Source organism: Castanea sativa, chromosome 7 (genome assembly GCF_040712315.1).
Source record: "Castanea sativa cultivar Marrone di Chiusa Pesio chromosome 7, ASM4071231v1".
NCBI lineage: Eukaryota > Viridiplantae > Streptophyta > Magnoliopsida > Fagales > Fagaceae > Castanea > Castanea sativa.
Window position 1 is genome coordinate 25,499,476 of NC_134019.1, and position 17,580 is coordinate 25,517,055.

General features: G+C 36.7%; 1 protein-coding gene across 1 annotated transcript; it reads right to left on the minus strand.

Moving 5' to 3' along the window:
• Positions 1–15,204: 15,204 nt before the first annotated feature.
• LOC142644623 (protein SOB FIVE-LIKE 5-like) lies at positions 15,205–16,936 on the minus strand. Its single transcript, XM_075819203.1, has 4 exons — positions 16,089–16,936; positions 15,878–15,955; positions 15,704–15,777; positions 15,205–15,566 (listed from the first exon to the last, which is right to left on the minus strand). The coding sequence occupies exons 1-4, from the start codon at positions 16,509–16,511 to the stop codon at positions 15,533–15,535; spliced, it is 609 nt and encodes a 202-aa protein (XP_075675318.1). The 5' UTR covers positions 16,512–16,936; the 3' UTR covers positions 15,205–15,532.
• Between the last annotated feature and the right edge of the window lie 644 nt (positions 16,937–17,580).

Here is a 17,580-nt window from a genome sequence, read left to right on the forward strand (position 1 = left end):
TGCTCTTTTGTTCAGCCAACCTAGATCATGAAATTGCCCACCGTGTATCACTTTATTCTGCTGAGTCCAAATCAGCCATGCTTGAACTAGCATAAACTCCTAGTCTTCCTAAGCCAGCCGCTCCATTAAATACAACATCAGCTGGAACATATCAAGCAGCCCACGCTTTCCTTTCTGCAATGATTTCAAGCTACCTGCCCATACCTCCTAAGCAGCATCACAATCCCAAAGCACATGCACGGTCTCTAGAAACCTAGTGCAGATTGGACAAGAAGCATCCGCAATAATCCTTCGGTTAACAAGATTCATCTTCGTTGGTAGAATATCATTGCAAGCTCTCCAGGCAAACACCTTCACCTTGTTTGGGATTTTAAGTTTCCATAGAGCAGCCCAAATCCTCTTCCCAGCACAACCACCAGAGCTCTCGGCCACATTCTCTCTTTGCAACAGCTCCCTAGCCAACTTATAAGCGGATTTGACAGTGAACAATCCCTTCTTATTAGGCAGCCATAGTATAGAATCATCTACATCCCGTCTACTTAAAGGAATTCTACAAATGGCTTCCGCAACTTCCTTATCAAACATCTCCATAATCCAATCAGTCCTCCATAAATGTAGCTCTTGATTTATTATGTCCGAAACAAGAGCATCCTAGACTTCCTCCTTGGTTAAATGAATAATTGAATTCGTAGGATAATTAGGAATCCATTTATCCCCCGAAACCTGGATTGAATGCCAACTTCCAACCCTCAAACAAACAACCCGACTTTAATGTAGGCATGGCCGCCATAATACTCTTCCACACATATGAACAATTAGGAGACACCTTGGACTCAAGAAAATGAGTTCCTGGAAAATACCTTGCTTTCATGCACTAGTACACCAAAGAAGTATTACCAAGAAGTAACCTCCACCCTTGCTTGGCTAACATAGCTAAATTAAAGGCCCTTAGATCCCAAACACTCATTCCACCATCTTTCTTCGAGAGTGTTAGCTTGTCCCAACATTTCTAGTGAATTTTCCTTCCATTCCCAGCTTGAACCCACCAAAACTTAGCACACATTGCATCAAGTTCATCACAAAGTTTCATGGGGAGTTGAAATACACCCATGGTATAGGTAGGAATAGACTGAGCCACTGCCTTAATAAGCACCTCTTTACCCGCCTTAGATAACATCATACCTTTCCAGCCCTATAATTTTTTCCAGATTCTATCCTTCAAGTACGAGAAGGTATGGTATTTAGTTCGCCCAATCAAAGTTGGCAGCCCTAGATATGAATCAAATCTACTCACCTCCAGCACCCCCAATATTCTTTGAATATCTTGCTTCTGATCAGCAGATGTGTTGCTTTTGAAATTGACTGAGGATTTCTCCAAGTTGATGCACTGCCCCGATGCATTTGCATATGTCTGAAGGATCTCTAAAATGGTCTCCACTTCATTTTTTGTATCCCTGTAGAAAAATAATGAATCATCTGCAAATAATAAATTAGAAACGTTGGGTGCCCCTCGTCAAATAGATACTCCATGGATTCTGGCCTCATTTTTTGCCTTTATTAGTAAGGAAGTAAAGCCCTTTGCACACAACAAAAATAAATATGGTGAAATAGGATCTCCTTGTCGAATTCCTCTAGAGGGAAGCACATTACCATAGGGTTTCCCATTAACTAAAATAGAGAAGGATGAAGTAGTAACACAACTCATCACTCTATCAATCCATTTATCAGGGAAACCCAATCTTTGCATAATACTTTGTAAAAAAGGCCACCCCACCCGATCATATGCCTTGCTGACATCTAACTTCAAAGCCAAAAAACCTGTCTTACCCTTCTTCTTGGAATGCATAGTATGTAGAGTCTCATAAGCCATAAGAACATTATCTGTAATTAGGCGACCCGGTACAAAAGCACTCTAAGTAGGGGATATAATTTCAGAAAGCACTTGTTTTAACCTGTTTGCAAGAACTTTGGAGATAATCTTATAGATAACATTACAAAGACTTATTGGTCTAAAAACTGACATTTTTTTTTCTGGATTTTTAACTTTAGGGATAAATACAATATTAGTATGGTTTAAAGCAGGCAACATAATCCCTTCATTCAAAAAATTTAAAACAGCATTAACAACAGCACCACCCACAACATGCCAAATTTTTTGATAAAATAAAGCATTCATACCATCAAGGCTAGGTGCTTTCGTGGATCCCATCTAGAACACTGCTGTTTTAAACTCCTCAGCAGTAAAATCACAAGACAAAAAATTCGCATCTCAGATGTTACCTTGGCCGAAACAGATTCCAGACACTCCTCCATTTGATCACATGAACCTGCACTAAACAGATTATCAAAGTAATCAATTGCCACCTTTGCAATATCCTCTACCTCATCCACCCAATGTTCCTGTGAATTCTTAATCCCATTGATATGGTTTCTTCTATGCCTTTGTGTTGCTTTCGAATGAAAAAACTTCGTATTTTTATCCCCATGCTTAAGCCAAGCCACTCTTGATTGTTGTGCCCAATAAATTTCCTGCTTTAGCAAAAGATCATCTAATTTTTTGCTCACCTCCAAGTACTCAGCCTAACTAGCATTAGTACAGCCAGCCTTATTCAAACTATCAAGCCGATTTTGTAGTTGCTTGATTGCCTCCACTTCAGGTTCAGCCTTAGAAGCTCCCCATGCTTGTAAATCCATCCCACATGCACTAATTTTTTCCTTAATTGCTGCTAGACTGGTCTCCCTACATCCTGCCATATTCCATGCCCCTTAGATAACCTCCTCACAATCATCCTAAAGTAGCCAATTTTCCTTAAACTTGAAGCACTTACCAAACCTTTTTTTTTTGGCAGCTGAATGCCTGAACCTGAACAGTAATAGGTAAGTGATCCGAAGCATGAGGAGGGAGATGTACCACGATACTCATTAAGAATTTCTCCCTCCATCCAGCCTCATCTTTGTATTTGCATCTCCAGGCCTCTTGTTTGTCCAAGTAAATGGATAACCTTTATAACCCAAATCTTCCAATTGGCAAAAATCAAGGGCATCTCGAAATTCATTATCTGACTTGAATGTGGCTGCCTTATGCTTAATTTCTCCGAAGCATTCAAAATAGCATTAAAATCCCCTACACATAACCATGGACCATCCACAAAATTATTCAAGTGTGATAATAACTTCCATGATTTAAATTTTTGTTGTGCATCCAGCCACCGATAAAACCCAGTCATGTACCACACAAAACCATCTTCCTCCATTATCTTTGCCAAAACATGATTGGAAATGTAATTAACAACTTCCATTTTGATATCATTCTTCCATAAAAGAGCTAATCCACCACCCAAGTCCAGATGTTTGACTATTACTTTATTCTGGTACTGTAAGTTACTATAAAGTTTATCAAAATCCTCCTTATCCAAACGTGTCTACATAAGAAAACACATAATAGGAGCTTGTTCCCTCACCAATTTGTGAAGGCTATGACCTGTCCAAGGGTTCCCAAGCCCTTGGCAGTTCCAACTTAAGATCCTCATTGCTCCCGGCAAGGGTGGATCTCCACCCTCGCCGATATATCATCAAAATCAATATCATGTTGTTCCCCTTTTCCATGCTTCACCACCCTTGTTTCTAAATCTGCCTTTGTCCCCTCTCCTACATCAAGCTTTGAATTTCTTTTCCCAAGTGAAGGCAACTTAAAGGCCTTAGAAATCTCACCAAGCCCAAAATCCATTCGGTTTATTCTAGTCCAAGTGGATTTGGGCTTTGTGAGTCTAAAATCATGCAAACCCGATTCTTGGTCCACAGTCCCAGGTTCTAGACCAAAATTTTCTCCATACATCTTGTCATGCAGCCCCTTAGCCACCTCTGTTTGTAGTCCAGCTATCTTCATAGCACTAAGTTCCCTTTGCACCGAATTAGACTCTTGGAATTTCTTCCCCAATGGCTTACTGTCATCGTTTCCCTCATCCACGTGTCTATCACTTGCACTATCAGCAGTATCAAGTTGCTGAATTTTAGGTTGAAATCCTAGATTCTCAGATTCTCCCTCATCCATCGCACAAGGGTTTCCAGCCTTCATTCCATCCGCCGCCGTTTCTCCTTGCATCTTTCCAACCGGATTGGTCCCATCGTGTTGCATATCCCCTAAAGTCTGATCCCATTCAGCACTTGGACCTGTGTTTTCATTTGGCGAAAAGCGTGGCTAACCCCCCATTGCATGTAGAAAATCCCCATACTGATAGTCTACCTCTCCACCATTATTAACCACTGCAAAGTGTGAGGCATAGTGCTTGACATCATGACCGAGCATGCCACAGTAATGGAAAAACAGGGATAATCTTTCATACTTAAATTTAACCCAGGTACGAACTTCATCTGAACTAGTAATAAAAGCACCCATTCGAATCGGTTTCGCTATCAGCAAAGCAACTCTGACTCGTATGAAAAAAATTAAAATCATCCTGACGCTACTTCCTTTCGACCTCTTCCACCACTCCAATCTAACTCCCAACTTCTTTTGCCACTTGAGGAGAGATCATGTCAAGCGGTGCACCCCAAATCTGAACCCAAAGAGAAGCATATTCAAATTTAAGGTCCCCACTGTCATCCCTCTCTTCCACCGTTGGAGTAAAAGAAGCTGATTATCAAACAACCAAGGACCCCCACTGAGAACTTTAGACATATCAAACTCCGATTGGAACTTGAATTGGAATAGATTCGGCCCTACCTCAGTTATGTGCATCCTGTCCTCCAAACCCTATGCTCTTTTCAAAGTGATCTTAGTCGCTCTCTTATTGAATGGTTTGGATGTAAGGAATTTCCCAAGAAGACTTAAACTACAGCTTTCTATGGCCTCCAGTCATCCTTCATCAGAGATGGGAATAATTTCCTCCTCCTCAGACGTTAACTTCATATTTTCTAAGCCATCAATAACCTCATCCGCCATGTTCACGTACAAACTAGGAAAAGAAAAGAAAAAGAATACCCTTAGACCAAGGTCAAGGGAGAGAAAACCTCGTGCCCCATGAGAGAGAGAGCTCCCACAGTAGGGAGAAAAAAGAAAACCTAAAATGAATAGAGTACTTCAATTCCAAGCCAACCAATGTAAGTTAGCATCTAGCAAAAAAAGAAAAAAATAAAAGAAAGAGGGTCCAGTTAATGTATGATCATCTATTTTTGGAAATATTTTATAGGTAATTGAAAAACTTGTCAAAAAATTGTGTAACTTCATTTTTCTCTAAAAATTTTCCTAAAATAGTTTACTAAAAAGAGCATATGTCAGTGTGTGTATATATATATATATATATATATATATATATATATATATATAATTCTTAGTTGGAATCAACCAACTAGGCCGTCTATTAGTTACTCATACCCAAAAAAATTGACTGATCCTATGAATGCAATGGTTGACGTGGTTTTCCTCCTTCAAAATCCAGCGAGCCCGCTCCTACCAATAAGCCCCTTCTACCTTTGCCTATCCCCATCATTCTTTATTATGTGCTACTAATCTTTATCAATTGATTGAGATTCTAGTGAGATCTCGATTGAATTTGGAGAGATCCATCTAGTCTCCGTTGAACATGGTAGCTTTGTTGTGATTGATGACATTTTGAAAAGATCAGGCAATTTGTGACCTATGTACCCTTGGTCAATAATGGGTTGCGAAATTCAATACCCGAAATTGTCAAGTCAAGTGACAGGTACACCCCCAACCTAATCTAACTTAGCCTATGGACACGCCTATAATCGACATAATAAGAATTGATTCAAGAAACATAAGACAAACACAAAATACACACACCCAAAAAAAATGTATTCATTCTTCAGAAAGTACCATAACATTGATTCACAAACCATGACAAATTCCCAACTCATAAGAAAATTATTCAAATAAATGAAAATTCAAAGATTATAAGCTAAGTAGCACATTTTAATTCCATATAAAAACTACATTACTAAATGCTTTGTTGTTGTGGTCTTCCATCATTCTAGGTTTTCCATATGCATTGCTTAGGTAAAAAGATCAGAACTCCGTAGTCTTATTAAGTGTTTGTTTGGATATTGCTTATTGCTAAAAACTAAAAACTGAAAACACTATAGCGAAATAATTTTTATATTTGTGAATAGTGCCGAGGGACTTAATTTTAAAGTTAGATTTGCTGAAATCTGTACTTGCGGGTCTCGTGAACAGTGCACGGGACCCACAGAAAAAGGCCAAACACAGGGAGAGAAATAATTTCAATGCAATCCAAACTCCACCTAAATTTATAATCCTAGATTGGTGTCATGTCACATATGCAACTTTCGAGGTTCTCACTCTTCACATGACCTAATGAATTATAGTTTGCAGATCGGCCACACCATCAAATCAATATATATCATATACAAAAGTAGAGACCTTATGCGTGAGTACATGAGGTCCTACCATGTGGTGCTCTAAACTTCCACTTAGTTTTAACCTTTTTTTATTAAGATTTTTGACTTGTTACCTAATAAATTAGAGTAACTTATTTTTATTGTTATATTCAAAATGGGCTGAGCTTGATAATTAGACTAAATATAGTTCTCTATAAAAAAATGAAAAAAATTTAAAATTTACGGAAAGCCCAAGTCCAAACCTTATGACCCAGCTTTGAGGTTTTACTAAGTGACGCACCCCTTGAAAGAAAAATTTAACTCTCACAACAATCTTCCAAATGGTCATAATTACTATTTTTTTTTTGGGTGAATGCATCATCATTAATTTACTACTCTTTTTAGATACAACATCAGTAATTTACTAATTAAACTTCAAGTAATAGATAAGATAGGGGGTGTTAATTATTAATGACTCTTTGTAACCTTTGGTCTAATTTTCTAAAAGCAAAGATTCTTTTTTAACCTTGACAGTCAAGCATTGGGCTTGAGGTTGATATTTAGCATTAAATCATTGATTTTATACATGATCTTATACTAAATAGTAATAAATAGTAGAAATGGTAGTTACAAATTTTTTGGTAAATTGAAAGAATTATCATAAAATTGTTGATCTTCCAAAGTAAGTTCATGTTTTTGAATTTATGAAAAGTAGATGAATCCATTGGAGGTGCATTGGTCGAAGAGAACTAGGCTAATCACTAATTAGGTCTCTCCCATCTTATTAACATATAAATAGAGGACCATATCAACCTTTTTATTTCATAGCAATACACACAAGTTTCTGACATCTTAACAAACAAAACAAATTGTCAAAAAAAAAAAAGCTTTTTGGTGCCCAATTTTTCATTTTGTTGAGGTTGTGGCACTTGTAGTTGCCACAATTGTACCGATGGCAACAAGCAGTGGTATCAATTTTGGCACATGTGGTGGCACCCGTGGCAGCAATATTTGCTATAGTTATTGTTGTGATGACAATCTAGAATATGGTTTCTTAAATTCAATTTTTGAAAAGGAGTATGAGTATCCATATACATATGATTGGTAGTTTACTATGTAAATTTACAACATGTTCTATGTATGATGAAGATTTGAAAGCTTTATGAGGGCATCGATAAATATGTTCTAAGAGTCACTTTCCACCATAATGGTTTTTGGTTGATAAGTGATTGCATATTGAAAAAGGTTATTTTGATATTATTTTGGGATACATACAGAAAATAACAGTGTTGTTAAATTTGAATTTTGCACTAACTGTGCTCACTAGAAAATTTTCTTAATTTTGAGCTTTAACAAGATTTGATTAAACATTGACGTGTGGAGGATAGTGGTACTTTTTTTTTTTTTTTTTTTTTCCTTTTATGTTGATGTCTATAATTTCTTAAACATTGTAAAACACTTCTACAACTCATGATGAAGCACTACGTAGACAATGGATACCCCGCGACTAACAATAATAGAACTGCCACTCTTTGTAAAGAGAATCGAAATATTCTCAAGTGCCACATCTAAGATAAAAACAAATTAAATATATATATATATATTTATTTGATTTAATGTTTCAAGACTTCTTAAAATTAAAAAAATGAATAAAATTGGTTTCCTTTGGACTTTTGGTTTTTGTAAAGGCTAAGATTGATTGCGAGTGTTTGAGATGTGTATTTTGTTTTAGAATTTTTTAGAATTAAGGGGCGGGGGGGGGGGGGGGGAGACACACACACACACACAATCTGTAACAACTTTTATTCTACAATATTCCTCTAACATTTTTTTTTCTCATTCCTTGAACTAAGTAATTATAATGGTTATGTGTATACGATTTATAATTTTCGCTTCATATGATGAACTCAATACTAACAAATTTTTATAACAATTATGCTATAATATATAGACAACATTCTCCAAAACCATCTTACACAAAACATTACAACATTATTCGTGCATTGTATGAGCAACGTACTAGTTTCAAATAAGAGCTCTGCTACTGCTATTATTCACATTGTAGGACTCATAGAGTACATCTATGGATCCATTAGACTCCATATTTACTTTACTTTGGGCAATCAGAATAACTGAGGGAGTTTAGTCTTGCTCTTTGAATATATAATTTATACATGCATATTATACATATACTTGGTGTTTTTATTGAATGTGATTTTTAACAAATTTATTGTTGAACTACTTTATCTCCTTATACTCTCAATCTCAGCAAAATATCAAGTTGATCAACAGTTTATAATTAATTAATTATCTTTTCTATAAAATGTTTAAATTTTAAGTTTTTTGCAATTTAAATTACATATAAAATATGAGTTTATAATTGGATAGTAAATGATTTATGATTAACTTGAAATTTGGCATGTGTAAGAATAAAGGGAATGTGTAATTCAACAATAAGATTTTCAAAATGTTAATTTTATAGAGAGTTATTAAAAGATTTTTTTATGAATAGTTATTAAAAGAAGTAACATAAAAAAAAAAAGTTTCATCAAATTTAATTTGATCTTGACCCTTTTTAGTCCCGAAGATCCAAATTGTGCTTAGCTGGATTGAATTTAAAGTAAAAAAACTTACTAAGTGTTTTTAAATCCCACTTTCCAAACCAAGCATAGAGATATAATTAAAGGAATATTTATACGTTAAATTTTGGACTTATATGGGAGTTTTACTTTCTTTTTTTTTTTTTAGAAAAATATCCTCAGGGTAGACATCATATTATTACATTGTCAACAAATCAAGTTGGTACACCTTAAGAATGTCTGGTGGAACAGACTCCATCCAAACCAGAATAAGGTACCTAGCAGCCTGCCTAGCAAGCTTATGTGCCACACAGTTCCCTTCTCTATAAACATGCTTAACTAAAATGTAGGAAAAACTAGAAAATAAACATTTGATATCCAACTGTACATGACCCAAAGCCGAGTAATCCATGTGACCTCCATTAATAGAGGTAATAGTGTTTGTAGAATCTCCTTCCACAATCATCCTGTCAAAACCGAGTTTCTTAGCAAAAACCAAAGTCCGGTGAGCCGCTAACACTTCCACCATCTCAACCGAAGTAGGTAGTGGAATTTGTTGTGAGAGAGCAGCCATAACTAATCCTTGTTCATTCTAGATTATAATGCCGATGCTAGCTAGTCCATCTTGTGAGAAAACTGCTCCGTCAAAGTTTGCCTTTACACAGGTTGCAGGGGGTGGCCTCTAACTCACTGCACGAGCTGTCCTTGGTATTGTTGCATGCGTAGGGCACAACTGGTGAAACTCCTGAAGGACATCATAGGTCGAGGAAGGAATCTGCCTTAGTGAAAGTGCAGTTTCGCCCAAATGGACTTTATTGCGCCGCATCCAAATGGCAGAGACCGTCATAGCAAAAAGATCAAAGGAGGTTTTTTCGAGTGAGGCACTGTCAATAATTTCGAAGAAGGAGGAGCTGTTTACCGTTTCTGCCTTCAAGTTACCAAAATGAATTTTCCATGCATCATTTAGCTTTGGGCAAGACCAGAGTGCATGCATGGTATCCTCTGAATGTAGCTTGCATTCCTGGCATAGAGCATCATCCAACACTTGCCTTCTGACCAGGTTAGCTCGAGTTGGTAGAGAGTTGGTCCCAGCTCGCCACATAAGGGATTTAACCCGGTTTGGTACTCGAAGGCCCCAAATAGACTTCCACACCTTTAAATTTACCCCCTCATTTGAGTTACATGCTACCTCCCTTTTAGCTTGGTCCAGCAGTAGGCGGTATCCCGACCTGACCGAGAAGACCTCGTCACAAGTGTGAGGCCAAAAGGGAAGGCCTCCCAATTGAACAAACTAAGGGGGATGGCCTTGATGGTTGCTGCTTCCTCGGCTATAAAAAGCCTATCAATCTCTTCCTCCTTCCAGCACATACTCTCATGATTTATTAAACTAGAAACCATCGCATCAGCTTGGTCATCTGCTACAAGGGATATAACTTTGCCTTGCCGAGACCCAGGCAGGCATTCATCATAAAAAATACGAACCTTAGAGCCATTCCCTATCCTCCATTTTAATCCTCGCCTAATAACATCTCTCCCCTTTAAAATACTTTTCCAAGAAAAAGACCCTTTATTTTCCTTGGCATCAAAAATGGTCCCATGTGGGAAAAAATTTGTTTTGAAGAACTTGAAGAATAGAGAGTCTTGATTTTGTAATAAGTGCCAAACTTGCTTGCCTAGCATAGCGTCATTAAACTTTTGGAGCTCCCGAAAACCCATGCCTCCAAGAGATTTAGGCCTACACATTATACTCCATTTAACCCAATGAATGCACCTTGTAGTACCTCATTGACCCCGCCAAAACTCCCTAATCATAGCCTCAATCTCATGGCATAGTGTAATAGGAAGCTTAAAGCAACTCATAGAATAAATGGGGATGACTTGCACCACCGCCTTTAAAAGAACTTCCCTTCCAGCTTGGGATAGGAGCTTCTCCTTCCATCCTTGAAGTTTCTTCCAAACTCAGTCTTTGATGAAGGCCAAACTTGCTTTTCTGTTCCTACCCACAAAAGATGGCAAGCCTAAATACTTTTCGTATTGCTTAATTTCAGGTACACCTAGCAGATCTTTAATGGAATCTTGGACCTCACTATCCGTGTTTTTATTGAAAAAATGGTGGTTTTGTCTCTATTCAGCTTTTGCCCGGAACCTTCTTCATAAGTAGAGAGAAGGTTTTGGATGTGCACACATTCCTGAATCGAACCTTTGTAGAAAAGTAAACTATCATCTGCAAAAAATAAGTTAGTTAATCTAGGGCCATTCTTGCAGATAGATATGCCTTTAATATCACTAGAAGCAGCTGTTTTAGTAAGTAAGCCATGCAAACCCTCAGTGCACAGAAGGAAGAAATATGGAGATAATGGATCCCCTTGTCTCAGTCCTCTACTAGGGTGAATGGTGTGTGACGACTCCCCATTAATCGAAATGCAGTAAGAGACAGTAGTGATACACTCTATCATAAGATCAACCCATTTACTATGAAGACCCATTTTTTTCAACAAACACTCCAAAAAGAACCATTCAACTCGATCATAAGCCTTGCTCATGTCATGCTTGAGAGCCATAAAACCTGTAGTACCATTCTGATGGTTTTTCATGTAATGTAAAGTTTCAAAGGCCATAAGTATATTATCTGTAATCACCCTGCCAGCTTGGAAAGCACTTTGATTCTCAAAAACAATGGATGGTAGCAAAGGTTTCAAATGATTAGCTAACACTTTGGAAATCAATTTATATATTACATTGCAAAGGCTTATAGGTCAAAATTCAGATATTTTTTCAGGATTCTTCACTTTGGGAATAAAGTAACATAAGTGTAATTAAACTCCTTAGGAATATGACATGAATTTAAACAATCCAGGAATGCTTTTGAAACATCATCACCAATCAAATGCCAGAAGGATTGAAAGAAAAGAGGGGGCATACCATTGGGTCCCCGAGCCTTAACTGGGGCCATATCCTTCAAGGCAAGGTCAACCTCATGTCGCGTAAATTCCCTTGTCAAGCTGGTATTCATGTCGTCAGTGACCAAAGGCTGTATTACCTCCAAAATAGCATGAGCATCGGCTGGTCTAGTAGAAGTAAACAAGCTAGAATAAAAGTCAACAATGATCTCTTCAATCTGTGAGCTATCTGTGCACCAAGAGTTGGACTCATCAAGCAATCCCACAATTCTATTACGTCGAAATCTCTGAGAAGCTTAATTATGGAAGAAACGGGTATTGCTATCACCGGATTTGAGGTGCAAAGCCCATGCCCGTGCTGCCACATCAAGCTTTCCTTGTCCAGCAACTCATTCATTTCTATTCTGAGAATTCTAACTGCTTTGTAATCTGCCCCCTGTGCCGCCGCATATTCAGCCTTCTCTAAGAGCTTAGACTTCTCCTCTCTGTTTCTTCACACTACCAAAGGAGCGCTTGCTCCATTCCGTTAACTTGTCCCCACAAAGCTTAATCTTCTCCAACACGAGCTGATAGGATGAATGTGGCATATGGGTCATCCATGCCGCCCTAACAGTGTCACCGCAGCCACGCTCCTTCAGCCACATGTGTTTGAATCTAAACGGTTTGCACGGCCTGTCCACAATTCCCTCCGGTTTGATATGGGGGTTTTACTCAAGAGATATATAGGTCATTTTCAGGACTTTGTTACTCCAAATTCTTGTCGGCAATGAAATTCTTGACAATTTGATAGCCACTTGAATTTTTATTGTAATATAATTTAATATTGCTTCTTATACTTTTTAAGGAAAGAATTAATTCATGTTCAAACCTTGGCTTGGACATGATCCTAAATATTAAGTATTATGCATATACAAGGAAAGAGGACAGCTAGCAAACAATCAATTTTGCTTAGGTCTAGAACATAGGATATGTATACTAGCGTTCGTATTGTGTTATTTCTATAAGATTTACTATTTATCACGTGTATCACAGAAAAGTATCGCATCCACAGCATTTATACAATATTTTTTAGAACAAATCATAGATAGTAAGTTGTTACAGATTTTAATTTGATCCCTACAACTGGAATTACATTTTTTTTTCCCACCAATAATAATTTGTAACAGCTTGTCACTTAGAATTTGTTGTGAACATTCTACCTAGCATTTCTTTATATCATAATAGAGTTTACGTTAAATTTTTGGTCCTGTCACAAGAAACGTCACATTGTTAATTAAAGCAATGGAATCACAGCTGGCTATATATATATATGTATAGCCAAACTAGCACACACTTTGTTTAGATTTAGATTCACTTTGTATTTGTACCTGCAAGTGCAAGCTAGACTGTTGGTTGTGACAATGAACCATGCGTGTTCATGTTAGCTGATTCATAACATATTCACGTCCATGGCAGAGATCTGATAAGGGATGTGAAGACTGTTGTCTTAAGAAATGGGAACACACAAAGCTAAAATGACAATGGAGACAGAACTAGTTATTAGAGTTAGACACATGTAAGAAACAACAAAGACCCTCCCTTCCCCTCTTTATGTTACAGAAAATTGAAGGTTTTGTTTTGGCGGTGGTTGAAAAGGCAGAAGAAGTTTCTCCCATACCTCTTAGATTCTTATCCAATATGATGGTGGAATGCGCGCAGTGAGGCAAAGACTTATTATGTTCACCTTTTATTTTATTTGTCTAATTTGTCTTTAGCATTGCTCAGATTTCATATTATTATTATTATTATTATTATTATTATTATTATTATTATTATTATTGCATTTTATTGACTACATGGAAGACTTCCATTACTGATCTTGAGAATTAAAATATGATAAAGGAACATGTGGGCAGGGCTTAGAATTTTGACATCCTAAATTCCCAAGTGCTATCTTTTCTTTACCTTTTACAACCTTTCTAGCAGAAACCCAATTTATTTTATGTGAATAGGAACTGACTGGGAATAGTTAGAGGAATAAAGAAATCAAGGGGAAGACACATAATTGTGCATGACATCAAGTCCAATGACAGCTTCAAAGCAGACAGACTTGGAAGGAGCAAAAAATACATACATACATACATATATATATATATATATATATATATATATAATCTAACATAATTAAAAATACAAGATCCTTCCAAATGAGATAAAGATGACATATTAAACAAAATGGGGCATGTTCCATTAGGTCAGGAAGATCTCAGGCAGGATCTCCTGGTCTTTAAAAAGGGTCATGAAAATGCATTTGAAATATTCTCACATGAACTTTGGCATTTTTTTTTCTCATCTCTGTACCCTGTACTCACTGCCCATCACACCCATTATAAACTTTTCATCTTTCTGTCACATTTTCATGTGCATATTATGCGTAAATTATGTGTGCAGCCTTTTCTCCCTTCTCTGGGCTCTCAAAGACGTGTCTTGTCCTTATTAGTGTGCAAGCCTTATCTAAGATTTGATTCTACTTTCAACAGATAGTGAGCTTTTCATTAATACATTTCAAGAATCCCACCTAATCAATGTTAAGTGTATCACAATTTATAGCGTATTTTTTGGATCATATTTTTTAGTGAGTAGCCAGCAGGAGTTAGGTAGCCTAGTACTTCATTTTGTCTTGCTTTGTTGAAAAAAACTAAATTTATGTGTTAAAGAAATAACAAATGCATGCATCTAGAATAATCAGATGGATTAGTAAAATGGATTACTCAAAAGTACATGATAATTCTTTGTCAGTACTCTCTCTCTCGCTCTCTCTCTCTCTTGCTGGAAGATTGATATCCTTCGTAAGATTTCTTAAAAATTTATTGTGTGAAAAGCAGGGTGTGAAAAATACGAAGGTGATTTAGAAGTTGCAATCTACAAGCGTCAATGATCATGACGTGAGATATATGGCTTTATTTTGGAGAAGGTTGGAAAAAAAAATGAAAACCAAAACAAAACCCAAAAAAAAAAAAAAAAAGGCAAAACATACTAGCAAATTAGAAATGTTAGGGACACAATATGTTACACAATTACTAACATGACATGTTATAATTGGAGTAGCGCGACTTTTATTATGAACTAATTACGCACTTGTGAAACCAAAAAGAAAAAATGTAGAAAATATAATAAGCCTCAAGTGTTCACTGCACTGTTATGAAAAAACATCCATCTCCAAAGCAATTTTCCCTTTAGTTTTGGAAGCAGATATTAAGGTTTGCTCTACTGAATTGCAAATATACCGAAAGCTAATATCTTCAACTTTTCCTCTCATTGCTATTTGAATTATATCTAGCCAATAAATTATAAAGATGCAGGTGGTACTGTGGAGGCAAAAGAGTGCATGGGGCTCCATTATGAACAAGAGCTGGCAAGGTAGCAAAGAGACTACCTAAAAGACACAGTTGATTTGTACCCACTATTCATTGACAAGAAATTAAAATTTGCAAACTAGAAATTTATTTCCATCTTTTCCTCTCAGGTTGTTTCCCACTGCATTGACAGCTAAAAGCAAAGAAAAGAAAAGAAAAGGCAAGGAACAAGATCCCTTTTGAGATCAAGTTCCTTTTACTTTGAAGACCATTCCGTCATTTCATTCAGAGCAGCTTCTATAGTGTTAACAACAACAACAACAACAACAACAACATCAGCAACACAAGCAGTAAAATCACCTCATCTCATTCCAAATCTCTTCCCTTCAAACCACCTGTGTACAAAGAAGGAAATTTTCAGTTAAATAATCACAAAGAATCAGTATTAACATGTTTATAGCTAAAGCATTGAAACTTTTTAAGACTACTACACTGTTAAATTTTAAATATGGAATAATAACAATCACTCAACTGGTTGTTCTGAAGTTGGTTTGCAGATAGGGAAGACTGTAAGAAACCCAAGTGGTCTTGGAATGCTGATGTCCCCTGCAAGAATTCATGAATTATTCACATGCTTTGGACTCCAATAGTTACAGAAGAAAAATAAAAGTATTAATCAAAACCCAGAAAGATTTAGGCAAAGTACCTCGAAATGAGTTGCTGAGAAACCTTGTGAAAAATCCAAGACACTAACCATTGAAGCTTGATTATTGGTCAGATTGTTCTGGTAAATTGTTTAGAAGCCATTAGAAAAAATAAATAAATAAATCCCATGAACAATAAACTGTCAATTGCAATCATGCTATATTTTGATTCAACATTGTTTGTGAGAGATATACATATGTGAAGTTACTTACCCTGGAGAAGTTGATGACAGGAGAGCTAGCAGTGTCATCAAGAAAAGCACTCATTTCTTGATCTTTACGGTGTCGGTGTGCTTTGCCTTTGTGCCTTTTCCCAAAGTTCTTGGCCAATGTGGAGGGTCTAGATGTAGGATTAAAGCACCCATTATCACCATTAAAGTAACCTTCATCTTCAGGGAAGTGTGGAGGCCCAGAAGATGCATCAGAAACCATAGACAAGTCTTCTTCTTCTTCATCATCTTCTACTTCTACAGTCTGTTTATCTCGTTTATCTTTATATTCATCACAAAAACTAGCTTTCCTATTAACAAACCCAGTATCTCTACGTGGATTATTTGGAGGAAGATAAGATTGTTCTAAGTACGAAGTCCAACCAGATTCACACCCACTGCTACATTCTGAAGCCAAGACATTCATTTTTCCCTCACTTTCCTAGAGAGATAATCTGTGTGTAACAAGCCTTCTTTATCAAGAAAGAGAAATAAAAATAGATAATATGATAGTTAGATAGTAAGTCACTTTCCCTTACTCTCTTGCACTGATCTACAAGGACTTTGAGAGAGGATGTACATATGTCTCGCTATTTTTGGTATTCACCAAGTTATATAATGTGGTAGCAAGATATACAGGAGTGGGGAGTGGGGGTGGAAAAAAAAAAAACACAAACCAAGGAGAATCAGACTAAAATCCTAGACTAGTTTTGTCCTGACTCTCACTTATGTGAATGAATCAAATCTGCCAGTTGGGTGGGTTATAGTGGGTGCATGTAAGAGAGAGAGAAGGGAAAGCCACAACTTCTTCACATGCTAGGCAGCGAGGCGCTGTGTACCCTCTTAACAAAACCGGGTACACGTCCATTTTCCCCCTTCCATGGTATATCATATATTGGACACCTATGACCTATAATGTCCCTCGTGTGTCCAATAATCGACGAAAAATAAGATACTTTACTTACGGAGTAAATTGAACCCGACTGCAAGTGTGACAATGTTTGATTTGATTGATATGATTATTTTCATGGTTTTAAAAACTCAATAGACCGAGAATTGGACTCTAATTCAGTCCGATAAAAAATGAAAAAATAAAAATAAAAAAAAAATAGAAAGAGAAAAAAACTTGTCAAAGTGGAAACCAAACCTAATTTTGATTCTTTAATCGTTGCGATTTTTAAAAGAGACTAAACTATGTCATTCTTGACAAGTTCTTTCTAATTAGAGTTCTTAAATCCACATTTGATATATTTCATACATACATACATTTTCCTCCTAGAGAGGTTTTAGTACATATCTATATCACTATATATTTTTTGTACAAATTTGGAAAGGAATAATGCCTGTTTTGACTATATATAAGAGCAGATACTTTGTAATATTTTCACTCTCCTCTCTTTTCCCTTCTCTGAAACATTGCATGTGTAGAGTTTTAATCAATTGGAGTGGGGAACTGGAAGTGTTTTCTAGCTAGTCAGAACTAAAGAAGTGACATT

What these genes read in the sequence shown, in the direction of transcription:
- LOC142644623 (XM_075819203.1), bottom strand. Translation starts at nt 16,511, where the DNA reads ATGAATGTCTTGGCTTCAGAATGTAGCAGTGGGTGTGAATCTGGTTGG. An exon ending in CTGTCATCAACTTCTCCAGG is followed by an intron (nt 15,956 to 16,088) that starts GTAAGTAACTTC and finishes ACAATTTACCAG; the next exon opens with AACAATCTGACCAATAATCA. An exon ending in TCTCAGCAACTCATTTCGAG is followed by an intron (nt 15,778 to 15,877) that starts GTACTTTGCCTA and finishes GAATTCTTGCAG; the next exon opens with GGGACATCAGCATTCCAAGA.